The sequence below is a fragment of the Struthio camelus genome, chromosome 2, assembly GCF_040807025.1.
Source record: "Struthio camelus isolate bStrCam1 chromosome 2, bStrCam1.hap1, whole genome shotgun sequence".
In the NCBI taxonomy this organism is placed as follows: domain Eukaryota; kingdom Metazoa; phylum Chordata; class Aves; order Struthioniformes; family Struthionidae; genus Struthio; species Struthio camelus.
Genome location: NC_090943.1, coordinates 164494371 through 164516806, shown reverse-complemented (window position 1 = coordinate 164516806; position 22436 = coordinate 164494371). Strand labels below are relative to the sequence as shown.

The 22436-nt window shown below is 41.9% G+C and overlaps 1 protein-coding gene across 1 annotated transcript in view; it reads left to right on the top strand.

The window, feature by feature from the left end:
* The window catches only part of NDRG1 (N-myc downstream regulated 1), a 38945-nt gene extending 20755 nt beyond the window's left edge, over positions 1-18190 (top strand). The window contains exons 4-16 of the mRNA XM_068933366.1: positions 924-1029; positions 2752-2872; positions 5144-5206; positions 6814-6874; positions 7347-7433; positions 8801-8857; positions 9797-9900; positions 10272-10328; positions 11256-11307; positions 12066-12113; positions 13667-13702; positions 15047-15098; positions 16341-18190. Of these exons, the coding sequence (XP_068789467.1) occupies positions 924-1029; positions 2752-2872; positions 5144-5206; positions 6814-6874; positions 7347-7433; positions 8801-8857; positions 9797-9900; positions 10272-10328; positions 11256-11307; positions 12066-12113; positions 13667-13702; positions 15047-15098; positions 16341-16606 (1110 nt within the window). The 3' untranslated portion in view covers positions 16607-18190. The remainder of the gene's footprint in view (positions 1-923; positions 1030-2751; positions 2873-5143; positions 5207-6813; positions 6875-7346; positions 7434-8800; positions 8858-9796; positions 9901-10271; positions 10329-11255; positions 11308-12065; positions 12114-13666; positions 13703-15046; positions 15099-16340) is intronic.
* The last annotated feature ends 4246 nt before the right edge of the window (positions 18191-22436 follow it).

The window sequence follows — 22436 nt, the reverse complement described above, 5'->3', positions numbered from 1 at the left end:
CTACTCCTTTGCACTTGCCTATGCAGAGTAGCAGTCAAAAGCCAACGTGATGCAGCTGTCTTTTATCCATCAGGGAAGGCTTCAATAATCACAAGACCCCGCAGTGCGATAACTCTTTTTGATGAATATAGGCTAGTTAATAGTGGTTTCTTTAGGGGAGTAGTAGTTATTTGCTGAGTTAAAGGCTTTTTACTGAAAAACTGAAGCCTTTTCTTTTTGACAAGCAACTAGTACCTTGGCAGATGCCACATGTCATAGTTGTCAGCTGTCCCTGTTTTAGGAATTAATGCACAGAGCTGCTCGCTCTTACTCTCTGACTTTTACCAAGGTTTAAAACTATTTCTTCTGCATCCGGTTAGAGATCGCAGCTTAAATGCTTTTGTAGTTGTCAGTGGATTGGAGTAGATGACAGCCGTATGTAAAATGCTTCCCAGGGCAGTTTGATGTTGGCATTGTGGAGAAATAAAAAAGCATTGGACATCAGGGTGGGGAGGGTATAGAGGAAGGGGTAAAGAGCACCCACACCGTGGCAGGGAAGGAGGCACGTTCAGAGAGGGATTGCAGAGGTCCCTGGGGCTGCAAGAAGATGCTGGGCTGACAGCAGCTGGGAGGGTGGCACCATGGGGACAGCTGGGAGGGGACAGGAGTGAGCAATGCCCTGAGCTGAGCTCTTTGTGATCCTCCAATTTCACTTGCTCAGACCCTCCGGTACATCTTGAAACACCCCAGCACTGCACTACCCAGCAGAAAGCCTATCCAAACTGCTGCAGCAGCCAGATGTTTTCCGAATTTATTTTTTTCTCCTTTGAACTGTGCTCCAATACTCACTGTTAGCAACAGGAAAGATAAAAGGTCTGCTGCAGTGGGTGCTGAGCTGAGCACTTGTGCCAGAAGCTGACAGCAGGTTCCTCTTATTTTCTCAGGAGCAAGATGTGGAAACCGTGCATGGCTCCGTCCATGTCACTATGTGTGGGACTCCCAAAGGGAACAGACCTGCTATCCTCACATACCATGATATTGGGCTGAATCGTAAGTAGACCTTTATCTAGGTCTGTATTGATTTTCATTTTATTCGGGTATTTATAACCAGGTACTACTGCTGTAATCAAAGGTATGGAAACAACTGCAGTTAAAAAGCCTTTCCCAGATGGTTGCTCGTGTATGCGCACTGCAACCTATCAGATAGTACTGTTCTTTCTATGGAAATGTGCCTAACCTGATCCTCCTTTTGGAGGAGGTTGAATTCTCAGATTTTTTTTTATCCCTCCAAAGCAACTAATTAGAGTTGCTACAACTTACAAATGCAAAGGGATCCCTGGTAGTCTTTAGTGACCTTTTAAAAATACTGTCAAAAAACCTGTAGGAAGTGGTTGAGGCTGTTTCCCGCAGAACTGAACATGCTGTTGGTGCTTGACTTGTAGTTCTCTGATAACTGACCTTGTGCTGCCAGGTGTCAGTCTCATGCAGATCCGAATGACTAAATGAATGCTGGCATTGTCTCCTCAGCCACTATTAAGAAAAATGTTGATAAGCAATTATCTGTGTTATCCAAGAAAGTAAAGACCTAATATCCAGATCTACTCTGATTTGTCTGTTTCACCGGTACTGTTTGCTTCACACAACTTACTGTTCCTAAATTATTAACACTTATATTTAAAAACAGTTGCAGATCTCTGAAGTCTGGTTATTGGGGAGAAAAAATATTATTTATAAGATAGAATCTGTTTTCTTGCCCATTTTTAGTGGAACTGCTTTACTTTATTTTGGATTATCAGTGGATTAGAGCAGGGTTTAATCCAGGCCTAATCTTTGATTAAGACTTTTTTCTTTCTAGAGATACAAAGCTTGTCTTTATCGTGAATACAAGTTTTTCCTCTTTAAAATGGGAAGAAGCTTCATCTCTAACTTGCACGTTCTTAGTGCTGGGTTTTGGCTAAAAATGTTTTATATTCCCTAACGATTTTCTTGTGCGTTGTATAGCATGAGGCTATTGAATCTTGAACAGTTTTTTAGGCCTCTCAAAGTGCTACAGAATCCACTCTAGGAAGAAAATATGCTAACCTTCTCCCCAAGGTAATATTCCTTAAACATCAGAAATCTAACCATCTCAAAATTTTGGGCCTCAAGTCTTAAGTATCACAGTTTGACATCTTTGTCTTGAGCTGCCTGAGGCAGCTGCTAATGTAATAGTCCTTTCGTAATATTTGGGCAAAAGGACAAGTATCCATCTCAGAGCTGAATACTTTTTCCTCCATCTGTTTTGACATAATCCAAAGAAAAATGACTAGATGAGTCAATAGAAAATTTTACCCAAGCCAAAACCTGGGGTGAGTACTCCTGATGGGACTTCATTACTGTTTTAACTTTGCACAAAGAAGAATTCCTTGAGACTTTGGTGTAGCATGTAAATAGTTCCGGGAAGTGCGAGAGTAATTAATAACTAAATGTTAGCCGGCCGTGAGGATATAGCTGTTCAGGTTTCTGCTTCAAAGAATAAAGTCCATTGTCACTGATTGCTTTGTATCAGGATTTTACTGGTCTTACGCCCTTAAAAATAAAGCATAGTCACTTTTTCCAGGCTGTAACATAGCTCAACTGGTTGAACTGACGACTTATTGAACCTGCAGGCCAGGTTTCAGCAGAAGTAACATTATGGACATGAATGATTTTATTATTGCTGCCAACTTATGACTGAACAAATAATTTCCTCTCACCTTAACTGTTCCTTTTTTTTTTCTTTTCCTTTTCAAGATAAAACTTGCTTCAATCCTCTCTTCAACTTCGAGGATATGCAGGAGATCACCCAGCACTTTGCAGTTTGCCATGTGGATGCGCCTGGTCAGCAGGACGGAGCAGCATCCTTCCCAGCTGGGTGAGTTGTCAGGGAAACGGCCTCTGCTTTCACAGCTCTCCTGTTTCTGTGGTTGGGAGAAGAGTCTTGATCTGCAGTTTAATTAAAAAGCACTTGCAAGAAAACACAAGTTGGCTTCTGAACTTAAATCCTGAGACTCTGCATTTCTTAGTTACTGGAGCCCTGTTGTGTTTTGGCAGTTCACAGTAGACTTTGGGGCTATAATTTCATTTTTAATCTCTAGCTAGACTGCTTGAAAAGCAATTCCTTGACAGGTGCCTACATCTGTTGATTTAAAAAACGTCACCTAGTTTTAATGACTTATTTCTGCATGCGAATACAGAATTAAATTGATAAAATAAGCAAGACAGGCATTAGCCACTACATCGTGTCTTTTGCAAGTCAGTGATTTTTATGAAATGGCAGCATGGAAGATGTTGAGGAATAAACTTAATAAGCTACCTGGGAAGTCCAAGTTGTCTAATCGTAACAAAGTGATGTTCCTCCATATAATATCATAAATAGATATATGCTCCTGCATATACATAATGTATGATGCTACATCTTAGAAATTTGTGTGCCATGACCATGGTCCTGGCCAAAATGCTTGCCTCATTTAGTCAAATGAGACAGGTCTGCTGTAAGATGTCCCTTGGATAGGATCACCTTCCCTGAGGAAGGAAGCAGCCGATGAGCCAAGGGAAGGAACAGTTGTTCTGTAAGAACAAGGTATTAAGGAGCTTATATGTGCTCTTATTGCATGAGCCAGTCTATTTCCCTTCTTAATTTTTAAGCTGCTCTGACACTGCAGAGGTCACCATGGGCCAGGTTCTCGGCTCGTGTTAACAAGCGTGGCCCAGTTTTCTACCAGTGTGTCAGACAAAGCTATTTCAGTCACTCCCCCTTGTATTTGTTCGAATTAAAAGTTTTTAAATGTCTTAACACCTGCTCAGGATATGAGGGCTGATGCGATGTCAGCTGTACTGGGCAACTATCATGGTCTATGCTAGTAAGATCCACAACTTAATGGCATCATGATGGCAGCATGAGAAGTAGTGCGGTCTCTGAGCCCCAGCTGAGACGCTTGTGCTAAAAGTGTGGCTGGCGCAGTTCACTGCTCCCTGTGCTTTTGTCATGGCAAAGTTTAGTTTTCCAACAACAAAAACTAAGAAAATTTAAAATAGGTGAACGTTGTTTTTTGGAAACTGTACAGAGAATCTTTAGGTGTAGTGTACTTCTGATGTCCTTTTTCCCTCAGATGTACCTCTTTTTCTCTTTGAGGATTGTCAGAAATAGTAGAAAATCAATCCTACACAAGATTGAAAAACAGAGATGCTTGTGAAGCTGACATTTCTTGACGCTCTTGTTTAGCCACCGTTTCGGTTCCCCATAACAAATTGACTCCAAAGCTTGGCTTCTCAGAGTTGATTTCTTGTCTAAACTGCCAGTTTTTTGCTCAAAACTAGAATGTTGTGAAAATACTTGCCAATGATGAGTGTAAGGCTAGTGGCTAAGATGTTTACGTAGGTGTAGGCAAGGACAGCTTTTATCCAAGTCCCAAATCTGTTTCACATTAGATACCTCCTAAACAGATGTTCTCCAACTATTTCAGGGTATTCCCCCCGCCCCATCCTGCTCCACTGGGATTTTGTTCAAAATTTCCTCCCCTCAAAATTTTCTGTTCTGCGGAAGAGCAGCAGCATTGATTAACAGCTGTTTTTTAGAACTTCAGCAGCTTCATAGCCCTCCCTATGGCTTCATTTGGCTTTCTCTATCAATACTAATGGAAAGTTATCCTCATTTTGTAGCTGTGGGACCTTGTCTGTCCCTGAAAACATGCACAAAAATTATTTACTAGATCTAGATTATTTACTAGATCTAGATCTTTGCTGAAGTTTATCATTCTGCAACGTGGTTAAACTTTTTTCTGCGGTGGACCAGAAGTACGAATGTGGTGCATGTGGCTGGGAACTCTCCTTTGAGGTTCAAACTTGTTCATAAGTGATGAAGGGCTAACTTTTCTTATAAGAAGTTCAATATAGTTTGTTTAGCTCCCAGCTAGAAGAGACATCTGCCATTCTGTAACGCACATAAAGTACCATATGGAATACGGTCATATTTCTGCTAAATTATTAATTACTACTTGCTCCTGATTTGAATCCAGTTCATACTGTCACTGATCTGGCAAGAAGCACATCTGATATTAAAATGCAGGGGTAAGCACTGTGTCCCTAAATGTGCCAGTCTACTGAAAATATTATAGTAAACTCCACAAATACGTATTTGTTGTAGGTATGTATATCCCTCCATGGATCAACTGGCTGAAATGATTCCTGGAATCCTGAAACAGTTTGGGTGAGTGCAGAATTCTTATTTTCCTCATGCTTGTCTTGAGTTAGTTGTTTTAAAACTGTATGGCGTAGTGAAGAAGATCAGGGAAGAGCAGGTATGTGTGTGCTGTTCTTGCAGCCTTGGTCTGACTATCTGGCATTTTGATTGATAGAGTTAGTTACTCTTGTTTTTCAGCTCCTCCCTTATGGTTGGGTAGCTTTTGCCTTTGTTTCCAGCAGAGCTTAATTTTTTTTGGCTTTGAGATGTCTGTTTATTTTTAAACAGGAAGCAACTTAGGATGAAATCCCGTGTGTCTAATTTAGGGGCTTCCTTCAGCATTTTCTATGTGTAGTCCTGACAGGGTCAGGGCACAGGCAATCTGTTCTTCCCACTATAGCAGCCTGCGTTTTCTTGTTCAGTCAGCACAGAAAAGTAGTCCCATCTGAAGATGCTTTCTGGGTCTTGAGTGTCCTCAGAGGTCAGTCCTGCCTCCGGAAGCAGAGGGACCCAACAGCAGATGCCTGACTGCGGTCTGCCCTGGTGTTGAAGGTGGCAGGTTCATGACAAGTTTAGGTCTGTCCTACTTTAAAGCTTAGCTTGAGTAGGAGCTATAGGTGAGAAAGGTTCCTGTCTCCCCCAGAATAAGTGCTCCTGATAGGCATTACTGCCTACAGATAGGCACCCAAGGAGTTTTCAGACTAAGCAGAGAAAACCTGCCATTCAAGGTGAGGCAGCCCTGGAAAATAGACGGAGTTATTGGCTGGAGTTTTAGTCTCGGAATAGCCTCCCGGTTCAGGCCAAACTTAGATATACTGTTTCCCACCCCTAAATTATTCGGCATGTAAACTGTTAACAGTACCTTGGACTGATTTACCTCTCTGATCTCACTACCTTCTTAAAATAGACTCTTTTTTTTGAAATGCTTAATGTAAGGCACAATATTACCAATTCTTTTCTTGCTCAGAAAAAAAAAGGTTGACATATTTTCAATCCCTTGAAAATCAGTTTAACTGGAGTGGATTTACAAAACCCAGATTTAATACTGCTAATGAGTGAAATCTATCTGCAGATATTTTCCTAAAAGTGTTGTATAACCTGTTTTTCTAAGTGGTTTTGTCTAGTCTTCCATTTATTTTTTAAGGCCTTGAAGCTGATGCTTTAAAACCAATTTCAGTTAATGCAAATATTTGATTAGTCTCTGCCCTGTTTAGTTATGAAGTTTAAACCCCATCAGCTCAGTGGCTGGAGAGGGCAAGAGGTTTCCATGCCAGCTCTTCCCGTTAAGAGAGGGACTGGTGACAGAGTTTGATAGCTGCACCGTGGAGGGTAAGGGCAGGCTGGGGACAGGGGGCTTTGTATTTACAGTAGAGATTTCACGAGTCTCTTATGCATTTTCCTGGCACACAGCAGCCTTTTCCTTCTAGTTAGAGTTGTTCAGTGTATATAGGGAAAGATAAGCTAAAATTGCTGCTGCATGGCAATGTGTGAGGACCAGTGTCCCATGAAGCCACTGAGCTGGGGAACTGGCCTGCTAAAAGATTGGCTCAGAAGGGGAAGGCTAGTGGCGCTGAGGGGGATTTTTGTTTTCAGTTTTCTTACTCATTTCTCTCTCCCGTTGTATTGTCGTGTAGGCTGAAGAGCGTTATTGGAATGGGAACAGGAGCTGGTGCCTACATCTTAACTAGATTTGCTGTAAGTTTCCTTGAGCTTTCTTAAAGTCTGAGACTTAACTTACCTGACATGTTGCAGCCCCCACAGCTTGTACAGGCAGTTCCTTCCCTACCATGACCAATTAAGTAGGCAGTTAGACTTTTGAGTGAAATACCATTATCTGCGGGATAGCTCATCCAGAAGACCTAGACTTTCCATTTTAAGGTCTGGGCTCTACCCAGTTAATCTGCAGAAGGTTTTTTTAATGGGTGTTTTCTATTTAAACTGAGGGTGGAGAAGAAGTTAGATCTTAATGTTCTCCAGCTGCTCAGCTGAATTGCTTTAATGATTTTTTTTTTTTTTTTTTTCCATACATATGCTTGTCTTGTGCAAGGTAAAACTAGGCCTGCTGCCTCCCTCCCCAGGAGATGATTTGTTAATTTAAATTTTATGCTAACTGGCAGCTTGCAAAGGATATGTGATGAATCTTAACTCAAACCTTTTCTTTTTGCAGTTAAACCACTCGGACATGGTGGAAGGACTAGTTCTCATTAATGTAAACCCTTGCGCTGAAGGCTGGATGGACTGGGCAGCAACTAAGGCAAATGTTTTTAAGTTAGAAAAATCAAACATACCGTGAGCCTGCTGAACCCGAGAAGCTGGACAAGTTTGTATATTAAGGAATGACTGCAGATATAAAGTATTACTAATTCCTTTTGAGTCTATTATTCCATTTATAAACCTATCTCCAGTAGGGCTAGTGATAAAAATAAGTACTTCTAGGAAATGGATATCCCTGGTACAATGAGACTACTGGGTACGGCTACCATTTGTAAGAGTTGGCAACTTTGGGCAGTAACCTAGTTTAAACTGGAACACAGTATAGATTTGGAGATAACTTTCTTTCAAATGAACTTCAAGCTTAGAGTAACATTTGATTCTTTCTTTTCTTTGGCTTTGTTTACCAGCACAATCCAAAATGTGAACGAGAGCACAGAAAAATGTTCAAAACAAAATACTCCAGGTTTTAATGATCTAGCTGAATCTTAGATGCTAAAAAGACTCAAAAGGGTATTGGCTGCAGTAACTATGAACAGATTATCTAGACTTTTAAGCAAAAGTTCACGTACAAAAAAGGCCCTGTTAACTTTACTCATTTCCATTTGTAAGATTACAATGTGATAAAACAGGTGGTGAGAACTGGTTTCAAATAGCTCCCTGGAACCAGTGTACTAATGAGTACAATTGTTACATTATCCTGTCATTTACATGTTTTAATAGATTAGATCTTTCAGGGTAAGCTGATGGAAGATAATTTGTAACATTCAGGCTCCTGTCCAAATTAACGGCAGTTGCTAAAAACAATCAGAAGTACCAAAAATTGGTTTGTCCTCTTTTAAACCACGCATAGAAGAAACAGATTGTAAGTGTCTAGGGAGGTATTTATGATGAAAACCTTATAACACTAGAAGAAACTTTCCAGAGCAGGGATGCAGAATTGTTTCAAGGCTGTTACTCGCTGTTTTAATAATCTTACACGTTTAATTGATCGAGAAGTATATTTAGTAACTCTTCTGCAATGAAATGTATGAGCAGACCCATTTTGGTTATCTTACTCCAAAATATTGTCCATGTGGGCTGTTAGGGAGGAGACTGGACATCTGAGGTTAAAATACATGCATCTGGCTGGGTTATTTCATGTTCTTGCAGGGAAAAAATCCATTTATACCTATACCACTAGCAGTGTGTTCCCTACTTAACTGCCACAGTAGATACATCCTATGAGAACGACTCAAACATAAGCAATGACTACTGTTATAGCTGGTTTGGGGGGGGGAAATATCATTCTAGTATATTGTACATATAAGGACTGCGGTGAAACAGCTGTTCGTTTAATTATAGGTAATAGGTCTTCAGTTGCTCAAGGGTTGTTTTGATATCAAATACTTAGTTAATCTTGCTGTTCAGATTTCAGGTTGGACAAATGCTTTACCAGACATGGTCATTTCACATCTTTTTGGAAAGGTAAGTGTGTTCAAGATATTCCTCTTGCATATTCAGTCATCTGTATTTAGCACCTGGAGCTGGGAAGAGGGAATAAAGCCTCACTTAAGCAATAAAATACAAAGTTAGACTTTGGGATTGGGTTAGCGCTAGCATTTCCAGCACTTTAGAACTGGTATGCCACAGAGAGGCTTGCTGGGTCCCAAAGACTCTTGTGCACCCCAGTCATCACAGCCCTAGTAGAGGCTGTCACCCCTGTAATCAACTGTTTAGAGAGCTCGTACACAGACATCAGTAGGCATGGTATGTCCTCAGGTTCTAGGCAGAGTATGCCCACCAGTTTTTATACCGTAGTATACTTGTAACTGTAGGAAAACTGGTTACTAGTATAAATGAGGCCTTTTAGTGTAAGCCTACTTTGATGGGAAGTGCTCTACTCTTTCCTAAGGCTACGTTGCTCTGCTTGAAACTGTTAGCCAATGCAATGGAAAACTCCACTCCAGTAGAACAAGGAACTAATCTATAGAGGCTGCAGTACCAAGCTGCTTGAAAATGGCAGTGATTTAAGTCCCTGAAGCTTAATTATTTGCTATTGTGAAACTGAGTTCCACATGTTTTCAGGATAAAGCAGATGTTTAAAGCTTAGAACACATGTATTGAACTTCTTGTTCTGAATCTTTTCTGCTTTTAAAACCTCACTTCTTTGAATGTAAGCGTCTGCACCGCAACTGCATGTTTTGCAGTTGTAAGATCTTGACATTACAAGCACTGAAGCCATGAACTGAAAAATGCAGTATGGAAATCGGTGGCAAACGTTAATTCTGGGTGACGCCACTGAGTGCAAAAAGTTGTGCTTTCCCTAAAGATGCACTTCTGTTGCGTAGATATGAGTCTGATAGTGCCATGTCTTCAGGTCCTTGCAGAAAATAGCCCCTATTCTGAATGATTCTCTCTCCGTAGGAAGAGATTCACAGCAACCATGACCTGATCCATACTTACCGTCAACATATTATTAATGATATGAATCAAACCAACCTTCATCTCTTTGTCAACTCTTACAACAGGTAAATACATTTACCTGATTTTTAACCGAAAACTGTTTGAAGATGCTGTCCAGATCTTTGGTCCAATACTGCTTGTGATGGAGTTATGTTTTCCCCCAGTATAAAGTTCTGCCTGTTAGCACCTTTAAGGAATCTCAGGTGGTTTACTTATGGGAGAAGGTCCTTGTACCGTGTGGGGGAAGAGGTCGACTTGGGCTCCACTAAGACACTGATGTTAGCTTCAGGCTAAAACTGATTCTCCGTCAGTTGTGGAGACTATATGTATCAGATTAAATTAATATGTGAATGCCTAATTTCTTTAAAATGGATGAATATGGAAGTATCTGTAAAATTTAAGTGTATTAAAAGCTTTTTCTCTTTTTTTTTGTTAGTCGGCGAGATCTAGAGATTGAGCGCCCTGTTCCCGGAATAAATGTTGTCACCCTGCAGTAAGTACCATATTTCCTGCCGGTTCACTTGTACATGTTATGAGCTAAGAGGCGCAATCTGTGGACGCATTGCAGACACTCCAGAGCTGTAGCTGAATTGCTGTGCTTATGTGCTAGCAAAAGCTCTTCAAATTCAGTCTAGGAGATAAAAAAGGTTCCTGCAAGCCAGGGACTCCATTAGGAAGACCTTCCCTCTGCAAACTTCAGTGTCATATTAGCTGGAATGTGAGGTTAAGTAGTGCCTATCACTTGCTGGGTATCTACAAATTTTAGCTTATGAAATTTAAGCTACTGGGAAAGTAGATATGCTTAGCTTAATGTGGAAATCTGTCCTAGTTAATGAAAATTATAGCCTTTCAATGCCTGTAAGCCATATCTATACAACCAAGAAAATGTAACCAAAACTAATAGAAAATCCCCCAGACATCATGCAGATAAAGCAGGTGTGGGAATGGTTATCTGTCAGGTTTTCTGGTGTCTAATGACTTTTCATTTATGCTGCATCTTGCACAAAAAAAAGTTTTCAAGCGCCTCTCTGTTCCACTGCCTATGTTTACACACAGGAGATCTTGAGAGTCTGCTCTTCTGCCAAACTGGCTGAAATTGTCTGACAGGTCCAAAAGTTGGAGGCAGTGGAGGGAGAAGATTTTGATGTTGATACCCACATTCATTTTCTTCTGAAACAAGGCATACGAGCACAAGGAAGGGCTGATTGCTAAGAGGTCAGGAAAAGAAAAGGTTCTCACACATGGTATAGGAGCATGTCAGTATATTTGTGGCTAATACAGTCTGTTTAAGGTGTGTGGAATGCAAAACTAATTTCTTTCAGTCTTAACTGATTTACCCTTCCAGTGACATAAAATGAAGCTTAGAGGAAGTTTGGGCTGGGTTACTGAAATAATACCCATTTTATGTGCTTCCTTGCAGATGCCCTGTGCTCCTGGTGGTTGGTGACAGTTCCCCTGCTGTGGATGCTGTGGTGCGTACATTGAGAAATCCGTAACAGCATGCATTTTGCTGTTGCATTTAATCGACATGCAAACCAAGGGGCTGTGTGAGCCCGGCAGACCTGACACCCCGCGCAGTGAATTTACTGGCTATTGATCCAGCCCAGATGGCTCTCCTCTGTCGGACCACGGGAGAGCTGCTGTTATTCTTAGCTGTTTGTACCCTCTGTCTGCTCACCATTATTTAATAGCTGCTGTGTTAGGAACAATTGCCACAGCAATTCCAGTGAACCGCAAATATTTTCCTTTAGAGAGGAGTCTGTTGCTGGCATTTTAACTTGTTCTGTGGTGCTGGAGTTCTGCCCTGGGTCACTGTGGAAGCAAAGAGCTTCTTTTTGGCCCTTATAACTAGTCTCAGATGACAGGATGACTTCAAATATTGTGCCTTAATGGGCATGACCAGTCTCTTGGCCATTGGCCATATGGCTGCTAACCACCTGGGACTCTAGCAGATGACCCCAAATCGCAAGATAAACAACACTTGTTGCCAGTAGAGTCCAGAAACATTTAAAAAAAAAAAAAAAAAACTAATTCCCAGATAGTGGGTTTGCACATGGAAAAGAATATAAACAGAAATCTGAACTTGGGTTTAAGAGTTCTATATATGAAAGCCTCAGGTACAATTTAGTTCCTATTAAGCCAGAAAATAAAATATTTCATCCATATTAATCCAGTAGCTCATAAATATGATCTTGTGTGTGATGCTGTATGCTGCTGTTCTTCAATACAGGTTGAATGTAACTCAAAGCTGGACCCAACAAAGACTACGCTTCTTAAGGTAAAAACAAAAGCTGGGTTTTTTTTGCAGTTAAATATACCTCTCATTTAAAATCAGAACAAATAAAAGCAGAAGCAGACCAACATCATATAGCACTGGCAACCTAGTGAGAAGTCACAGGTCCCTTATTAAGGGAGATGTGTAGGCTTAATCTGAATTATTGTGATTTGGAAGGGCAGTTCCTTTAGAGTAAGTATTTTAGTGGGGTGAACTGATCTCGGGGCTTGACATGGTTAACAACAGGGAATTTTCCAGCTCCTTCATTTTAAAACACCAGAAGTGAGAGATGAAATGCTCAGTATTTCGCATACCCATAATGAATTTGACTAGGGCTGGCAAAGTTGATCTTGAGGTATTTGGAAAGGCTTGAAAAAGCCTTCAGCAGACTGGAAATGCAAACCAATTCATTCTGTTTCTGTGCTTGCCTTTCTCTCAACAAGAGAGTAAGATGAATAGATAGCTAATGGACCAACCTCGGTTTTGTCATCCTGTCTCTGACACAAACACAATCCAGGATAACTTGAATATTTCTCCAAAGTTGATAAAATGGGCTTCCAAACAGCAAAGCACTCTGCAAAGGCTCTGGCCGATACTTGGCGTTCAGAGTGTGGGTCCGCTCTTCAGCTCATTACTGATGAAGTAAGATGGAATGAGCATAATAGCATGCAAATGGTGAAACTAGTTTGTTCATGCTTCTGCTGGGAGTGTCTAGTGTAAATCTCTTTAGGTTTCATTTATTGGACTGCTCAGTGTAAGTGCTAGTAAGCAGTAGATTTTTTTGAATGCTTTTATCCTCCTAACATTGAGGAGTTACCTACAAAGCAGAAGTGGCAGACTCATCCCCATTAAAAAAATCTGACACTGTCTCAAATACTCTTTCGGTGGCAAGCCTTTCCTCAGCTTGAGGATATGGCTGATGCCAAACCTTGCTACGGGCCTGTTTTGCTGCTAGCTAATCCTAGATAGGATTTGGGGTTTCCTGTAATTCACAAGTCAACTGTTTTCAGCTTGTGGTGTTCCTTGGAACAGTACTGTTTTTGTTGGGTTGACTTTGAGGGGTGGAGTGGCAGGAAAAATGAAATGCTCCAAAAATATTACATGCACTCAAGCTGGCTTTTCTAATTTGGCTTTCCCTGCTTCCCTTGGCAACTGTGTTGCTTGCCATCCACAATCTCAGCAAATCTTTTTCCCCTCTCACCTCCGATGTTTAGAGGTTTGTCCTCTCCCTGGTTTGTCAGTCTGTTCAGTACCTCATCACATTATTGTAATCCAGAATTGAACTCATAGCCAGGTCTAGTAGTCTGGTTTCTAAGAAACTGGTAATCACTTCCAAGCTGATGGCTTTGCCAGAGGGTCTGGACACCTCTGGGGTGTAGTCCCAGCTTTTATAGATCTTTACCTACTTGCTTTGGTGCTTTCATCTGTATGTATGTTACTTAAACTAAAGGAAACATTTTTGTGTCAGGTATCTAGAAAGGTCATTTTAATATATCCTCAGCTTAACTGAGTTCCTCTAGCGTTGTGCTAAGCTGCTGTTCTTATTCCCATTTCAGATGGCTGACTGTGGTGGGCTTCCTCAAGTTTCCCAGGTATGATTCGACCGACGGAAATCCTACTAATCCTGTTCTGCAGCATGTCAGCCTGCAGTAAATGGGTGTTTTCCTGTAGGGTACTTGCTGTTCCCAAAAGTCGGCCAAAAGGATAGTTATGATTTCATGAAAAATGATGTCAGTTGTTCATCTGGGCTCTCTTTCTTTAAAGACCAATGAAGCAGAAAATTTAGATTAGAAAGGGACATAATTTCCACTAATTAAGCATTAACTAAGTAAAGGTCTGCAGTGGGAATGTGCAAGTATTTTATGCTTATGTATTAAGCTAATATGGATTAAGGTTTGTGCACTAGCATTTTAAAAACATTCTTATTTAGGCTATTTTTAGGATAGATCAGGAAAGTGGGAGGCAGGAAATAACTGTGCTGTGTTCTTGCATGCACTGCCCTGGCTTGACTGAGTATGAACTGGAGCTTCTCAAATATGTTTAAGCATAAGTTCGAAGTCTGCTAGTAAAAATCTAGGGAAATTAAAAATTACTCGTGCCCTAGTGTTTCTCCGCTGAAACATCTGACATGCGAAATAACTTCATGTAGTGTTTTATAAACTGACTTCTAAGCAATATGGCAAGGATTCTGGAACTTAAGGAGAAACCCGAATTTGTAAATTCGGGCAACTGAGAAGTACCTATGCTAGCAGTTTGTGCTCTTACAGTGGTGGGGTGGGAGGGGGAAGGCTTTTTTAAAAATCGCACAAGAATTTGTGCATTGTGCCTCTGCTTTGCAGATGCCATTCCTTGCAATGATTCACATGAAAGTACACCAAAATAAAAGCGCTATTTGCAAGCTCGATAACTGCAGTTGAGGCTTATTTGGCTGCTGTGGCAGTAGCAGAGAAAATAGTGCTTTATTTCAAGAATGTCAGTCATGTACTTGTGCTTGCGTATTACAGCTTAGCTATTTTTGCCCCATAAACACAACTATCAGCTCTGAATTTGTTTTCTGCTGATTAGGAATTGCTGAATTACTGACCCTGTACAAACTGCCTTGTATATTTTGTGAGGCCGGTTGTTTTACTTTGGCTCTTCTGCCTCAGTAACCACATTAGGAAGGCTTGGGCCGGGCAGAGACCACTTGTCGCTTCTCCAATTAACCTCATTCTGCAAGGCGTGTGTGTGGTGGACTAAAATAGTGGGGTGGGGGAGCAGGATAGGGAAGAGAAGAGTCTGATTTGGTGGAAATTTCTTGTATAAATGAAGTTCTTAGACAGATCCAGTAGAATCCAGAGAATGCCTAAGATACTATAGGTGCTCTATGCTATCTATTACATAGTAATGTAACTCGATGAGTGTTGCATATATTAAAAAATCAATTTCTTTTGCAGCCTGCAAAACTTGCAGAAGCCTTCAAATATTTTGTTCAGGGAATGGGATACAGTAAGTATCAGTCTTATTGAATTTTTCATATGGCTATCAAAACTTGTGAATCTAACCATCCATAGATTCTTCTGATTCCAGATGTTATCTTTTTTCCCCTTTTGGCTACGTAGTTGCAAGAGGAGAAGATATCTGATGTCTAGGGGAGGGGTTTGCAGACTAGATTGTGTTATTAAATAGTAGAGCGCTTTGTGGATAGTCTTAGATCAACAAGTAATTCTCCAATGTAAGGGTGAAGCTCTTCCACCTTTCCTTTGCTATATCTATGTAATTCTTTCGTAATTCTAAGGCACTTAGCCAAATATGTTTTCTGATATGCATGATACATCATACTCTAAATTCTTTAATGACCATGGAAAGAAGTCCCTGTGCTTCAGAGAAGACAAAAAGATGTCCCTCAACAAAACGGCTTCATTTCAAAGAGTGCAGCAGGCAAAACCTGTTAGAGTCACCGGCATATAGTCTGATTAGAGCATGCTACGTGGATGGTGGTATAGCATTACTGCTGAGCTGCCTTATGTCCTGGTTTTGGCATCTTCTATTTTGCTCTGTAGGCTTTGGAAGTTATTTATGCAAAATGTTGACCACTTTCAAGCTGAATCTAGAAATAACATTCCCTTTCTGTGCCAAACTTATACTTGCTTGTTAACCGAACCAGCCTCTACTAAAGTCAGGAGCTTATGTGGTTTTTATGTGATGAAAACCATGTATGTTGTCCTATGCCCACAAATATCTGCTTTGCTTTGTCTTGATGCTTTTAGAGTGCATATTTGTAATAGTATCTCCTTATTGCATCACGGATGATGATTCATATGCTGCACATAACAGACCTCATTAGTTCAGAGACCTTTTTAATCTGTGGCTGTTTGTACTTTGTGTGTGTGCTTGTGGCAACTGCTGTCGTATAGGTGCTCTCCTATCTGGACTGCCAGCAAAGATTAAATCTCTGAAAGTAAGGTGAGGTCTAATGCATCTCTTCAGTTCAGTCTTCCTCTGACTTGTTACAGCCACAGCAGTGTGCCACAGCTGTCAAATCCCTCAGCCATGGCCACCAGTTTGGTCAAAGTGATTTGGCCTCCTGGAATCTATGCCTGGAACGGTGGTACTTCTATATGTGCAGTTAGCCTGAAAAGTCTATACTCTATCCTGAAGGCTTCTCCAAGGGTGGTTAGGGTTGAAAGCAATGGTGAGGGCTTCCTCAAGCTCACAAAGCAAGGCATTAATAAAAGATCCTTCTCTCAGTCCCCTCTGCCAGCATGACCAGGCTGATGAGGTCCCGTACAGCATCCGGCTCCAGCGTAACCTCTTTGGAAGGACAGAGGAGCCGGTCCCACACTGGGGAAGGCACAAGGAGCCGGTCTCATACAGGAGAAGGCACAAGAAGCCGGTCCCACACCGGTGACGGTGCCAGGAACCGCTCGCACACGGACACGCGCATTGAGCTGACGCCAAACTCTGCAAGCAATGCCGAACAATCAAGCCCCAAGTCCATGGAAGTCTCGTGTTAAACGCGCGTGGTTGGTTTAACTGGTTGCAGTTAGAAATATTAATGGATGCCCCCTGTGTATCACAAAGCATAACTGGTATTAATCTCGAGCTTTTCCATAGGATGAACTCTGTTCACCAGGGTCTGACAGGGACCAAAGAAAAGAAGCATCTCGTTTGCTCCATCTTTATTCTCCTAACTCAGACAGTTGCTGCTATTGTTCCCTCCTTCAGTGGATGCCAAATTCTAAAGGTTACTTGCCAAAAGTTGATGTGGTTGTAAACACCTCAGAGTCGAAACAGACTCTCTTAATACCCTCCTTTAAAATTGAAACTGTTGCAATCCCCTTTATCCCTTATTCTCTTGAAGTAAACTGGCATAATTTGAGAAGAGTTCTAGAGGGGGAGAAAAATCACTATTATGGATGGCTTTTAAAAAAAGGAAACAAAACAAATGTGTTATGGCCTCATGTTGAAGCTGGAGTTGAATTCATTGTATATAGCTTGACTTCAAATGATAGAGAAGTTAATGTATCGTGCATTTATAGGCCTTCTAATTCATTAGTATTCAAGCCTGTTTTCCTATGTACAATAATATAATACTAAAATAGACAATTTTAATGTGACTTTGAGATGAACTAAATCTTTATACTTTTTTTATTTCACTTTTTTGAGATTTAGTTCCAATCTTCTTCCCCCTGCCACCCCAACCCAGAACCTAAAACCTGCTTAGACAAATGAGGACAAGATTTAGGTTTTGTAAGTGAGGTAGCATTTCCTCTTTGGGATCTCGAGCCAAAGGGTTTACAACACTGCAAATGTTGGTGTAGTTATAACAAGCAGAGTGACTGTACGTGCCAGCAAAACAGAAGCAGCTTGATTTTTACTTCAGACAGCTTCTTATCTTTGCATCTCAAGTTTTTGTGTCCAGCACAATCGTAATCATAAATTCAGAATTTGGTAAGCAAAGCCAGATCCAGCTGTTCTTTGTCAAGAGAGATGAATAGCATTAGGATGGCGTGTAATTAGATACTGTACATTCAACTGCCACTAATTACCAGACTGGAAATTCTGAGAACTCACTGAGGCTAAAAGTGTATTCCACACAGTGGTGACACCAGCAACACTGTAGCTGAGAAATATGGTATTTAGCGGTTGTGTAAATGCAATGAGCTGGTTCTGGGTTTTTATGTAGCCGCCTGCTATCCTGGGCTACTTTTTTGGATGCTAGTGGCTTGATACTGTTCTGCTAGTCAGATTTTCAGTTGGGTGTTCTTCAGTTTGTCTCTCCATATGTGGTGGGGCAGGTTGTCACGAGCTCCAGTGCATACTTATGGCATTGCAGTCCTCACGTAAACATGAAAACTCAAATGCTGAGCAGTAAAATATCAAATGATAATACTTTGGGATTGCTTATTCAGAACACCACCATCTACGTTACTTTATATTGACTAACTTCAGTTCTTGTGTAGAATATCCATAATGGTTTGTGGGAAGAACAGACAATTTCGAGAAAGAATAAAGCTATTGTGTAAAGTCTATCAAGAAAAGTTTCTTAATGAAGTATTTGTATTTATTTCAAAACAAATAAATTTGTAACTTTGCAATGTCTTGTGTCTTAATTCTTCACTGGGAGTACAATGATCTTTCTCAATAGGAGTGCATCCCTTGTCACCCCTTTGTAGCAATGAAATCTTTTTTTGTTCCTGACTCTGACCTATCCTACTTTTATGTTGTGAGCTTGTTTTCCGCTCCAGCCTACTGTCTTACACTAACAAATCACAACAAACTTCAAAAATCCAGTAACAGTTAATATTGAAGTATTAAAGGATAATTTTGCTCTAGCAAACACGTTTAAAAATTGAGCTTCATTAGAGTGCTACTTATTTGCTGTTTGAAGGGTTTTTTGTCTCTCTACATATGGCACTGTATAGCACAAAGATCTACAGTCTGTACACTGACTTGTTTGCAGGGATCAGTGCCATGCTTGCTGAGTCCTTCCTCTTCCCAATACGTTCTATAAACACCTCAGTGCGACATGTTAATGACAGCTAGATGGAGGCATTTGGGTCTCTTGACTGCATTGCAGCTACTGTGCTGCATTTCTAAAAGCTGGTCTATGCTGACCCCTTGAAGGAGTCCAACTGCTAACATCAGAGATAAAAGTATTGTTACTTCTTCACTAGTGTCTTGAAAGGACTCCCAAAACATGAGATGAAGTGGAATCTACAGATGCAGGAAAGAATTAAGCCATTGTTTTGATGCAGAAGTACTATTCTCCCTTCTAATATCAGTCTGAGTGCTGGTAGACCATTCTGGTCTCCTTATTTACTTCAGTAGTTTCCTGTTAAAAGAATGTCTCTTTTTCCCTTTGACATAGTCTTGCCTTGGTTGATGAGCATCCCTGTGAGGTTTGGGAAAGTCCCTTCCATGTGTTGCAGGGGAGCTGGATAAGGCTGTGGCCAGAGCAGGAGACGAGAGCCCAACAACCAAAATGTCTTAACTGTGCTTTCTGGACGAAGACCTTGGTAAGGATGCGATGCTCTTACCTTGTGACTAATTTAATGTGCTGGAAGCTTCTGGGATAAGTGAGTGTGTGGCTTTGCCAGGACTGTTTCAGGGTTCTCTTCCTTTTTGTAACTTTAAAAAAAAAAAAAAAAAAAAAAATTGAAGAGGCAAAAGCAAGTATTTGGCATGCCTAAGCCCAGGTTCTGCTGAATGTGTGTATTCAGGAGCAGTGATTGGACTGATACCAGCAAAAAGCTTGATTTGGTTAACCATAGCCTGTGCCATTGCCAGTGAAAAGTGGAGGAACCTGTGCCAACTTATCTTACAAAAGAAGGGCAAAGTTATGCTCTTGCCTGAGCTGTTCTGGGAATGGCTAATCATTCCTTCCACAAGAACACTATGGTGTGCCTGTCAGGCTTAAGCAGTTAACTTTTGTTTAACAAAGAGGAGTGCATCCAATCCTTCTTGCAGCACAAAAAAGATCTGCTGGCACTTCTGGGCAGCTCTCAGTTGCTAGGACCAGTGTAAATGTCAACTTTGCAACAAAAAGTGTTCCTTTGGTGAGGAACGGCATGTACCTGTACGGAAAGCCCTGAAGACTGAGCAGAGAGTGCTGTCTCACCTTTTAGTAAGAGGTGCAGCATCTCCTTTCCTGCAGCCTCTCTCTGCTCACTTCCTTGACTTGTGCTCTAAGTGAAGAGACATGGGCAGCTTGCAGATCTGAGATTTTTACAAAAGCTCATCACAGAGCTTTCAGGTGCTGAGGTCTGCATTATTCTTGGAGATAGAGTTAGCCTGGATACTGCAAGGTGTTCAAACCAGAAGAGATGAGGTAGTATTTCACCTTTTTCTCGAAGCGTGAATGTCCACCACAGAGCAAGATGCTCCTGTTCCATAGAGGCAAGTCTGAGAGGGTGATTGGAGGTTACCAGAAAAGCAGCAGTTCACCTTTGACTGTGCTTCTGAAGGCTGGGACAGGTGAACGGTGTCTCGGGGACCAACAGATTTACTCAGTGCATTAACGCAGTTCACTACAAGAGCTTTGCTGCAGTGGTGCTCTTCAAATCCACTGGTATAAAGGATGTAACTAGTGAAATCTGAGTTATTTCCATCTCTGCCTGGGCCTCAACATCTACTATGCAAAAACCTGGCTAAATTTCAGTATAGCTTTCCCCCTTCCTGTCCTAGCAGAGCTGGATTAGAAGAGGACGTGACAACACCATGTCGACACAACAGAACTTTTGTGCTGAAGGATGATGATTTCCTCTTTAAAAGTCTCTGAAGACTAAACAGCTGGAAACCCACACCCAGATGTTTTGGGCATTTGTGATTAATATCACATGTTGCAAGCGATGGACTGAGCTAGAGCAAAAACAGTTTATAGTAAAGCTGCTTATTTTTCTCTCCAGTGCTGGAATCCTCTTCCCGCCTGTTTTTTTTTTTTTTTTTTTTCTTGGGCAAAGCATCTCTCTCGCAGTTCTTGGTGTGCTGCTACCACGTTTGGCTGTTCTCAGCACAGCAACTCTTTCAGCAGTGTCTCACAAGTCTTACTTACAACTTGCTCCACTCTGCCCCTTCTCATATGTCGGCTGCCTTTTTTTTTCCTTTCTTTCCTCACTGTTACATATTTAGTGGGACTGAAAGTCCCTCTCTGCAGGTCTGTATATATGAACAGCTATTTCAGTGTGTGGATTTAGTTCTCCCACTGAGCCAAGTGTAGGATTTATGTTGCAAGCTCATAACCATGATATCTAGTGTTTAAATAACCGAGAGAAAGGCTGTCAGGGTATTTTAAGAGATCAACCCTTCTCCTTCACCACCTTGCAGCAAACAAATACAGCCTCTCACTGTTTCTATCTCTTGCTGCATTAAGGGCTGCATTCGTTTTATAAACAACACAGCTGCTGGCCAGTGTAGGAAAAAAAGGGGAGGGAAGGTTTGACTGCAACAGCCAAACAGCTCAATGTCTGTTCCCTGAAAGCCGGCGTGGGATCGGCTTGCTCACCCAGCACGTCCTGGCAGCCAGAGGAGCATCTCCTGATGCAAAAAACCCTGCATCCTTCCAATACCGGAGCTTGTGGATGTAACGGATCCATCAGACATTGGCTGGAGACGTAACTGTGTATCTCTAGGGTTGGAAGAGGAGCTAGCAGGCAGCAGTTCCTTCCCAAGCGGCCCCTAGAGCAGTCCGCCCCATTGTGGTGATTTCAGCATAGGTGGAAAAAAATATATCCCTGGGTGACCCGCCATGCTCTGAGATTGCTTGTGGCTGAGGTGGATTATGCTGTTCAGGTCAAGGTCAGCGCATGAAGAGGCTGGGGGCAGGGAAGGGCTTTGCAAAAGGGGAAGGAGGGCAGCTCCGCACACAGCCCGTAGCCATGCCAGGGGGCTGCTCAAGGAGCTCAGAAAAATGGCAAGAGCCACCACCGACCTGGGGGATTTGCAGCCCTTGGCTGCGTGTGTGAGCCGAGGGAGGGTGGAAACGCCCAGGCGTGCGCTGGACCGGGCAGCCACGGCAGTGCTCTCTGGGTTGGCTGAAATCTGGCAAGCAGCTGCAGCCACTGTGAGGCAGGAGGATGGTCTGATGTATTCACTGGGATTGCTCGCCGCTCAGTCAGCTGCTCTGGCAATACTTGTCCCACTCTGCATCTTTCTGACAGCGGCAAGGAGATTGTACTGGCCGAGGGCATACGCACACTCAGCACGTTCAGCCCCTGACCCCACCGGCTGGAGCTGGGCTGCACACAGGTCCTATTAACAGTATAAAAAAAAGGGAGGCCAGAGGGTCTCGCCCTGCCACCTCAAATATGGGACTCTATTTTAACCCAGTTAGACCTCTTTGCTTTACTGCAGGCCTACACTTGTGTCTTGCCACCTGGGAAATAGTCATCTATTGACTGATTGCAGTGTGATTTCATTTATTTTTAATGACAGCCAGTGACTAAATCAAAAAAAAAAATTTTTTTTAGTTCCCTACCACCAGCAACCAGTGCTAAAACCTTGCTCCTTCAGTAAATCCTTGTCTGTCACTCACATAGGCTCAATGAGGGAAGGTCTCATGGGAGAAGAGCCTTGCACTGTTGCTACAGGGTCAATATTTTACTGAAAAGTGCAAAGTACTTAGCAGATGATGGGTTTCCCAGACTAGTCCAAATGCAGTGGCTGAGAAAGCAGCCAGGAAGCCCTACATGCAAAATGGCTTGCTTTGGAGGCTACCACGTGTGCGAGTAGAAGAAGCAACAGACAGCTGGGACTTCTGATGCCTGCAGAGATGGCAGGAAGATGTGCTACCTGTGCTAAAATCTCTTGCAAGAGCACAGCTGGCAGGGGAATGCTTAATAATGC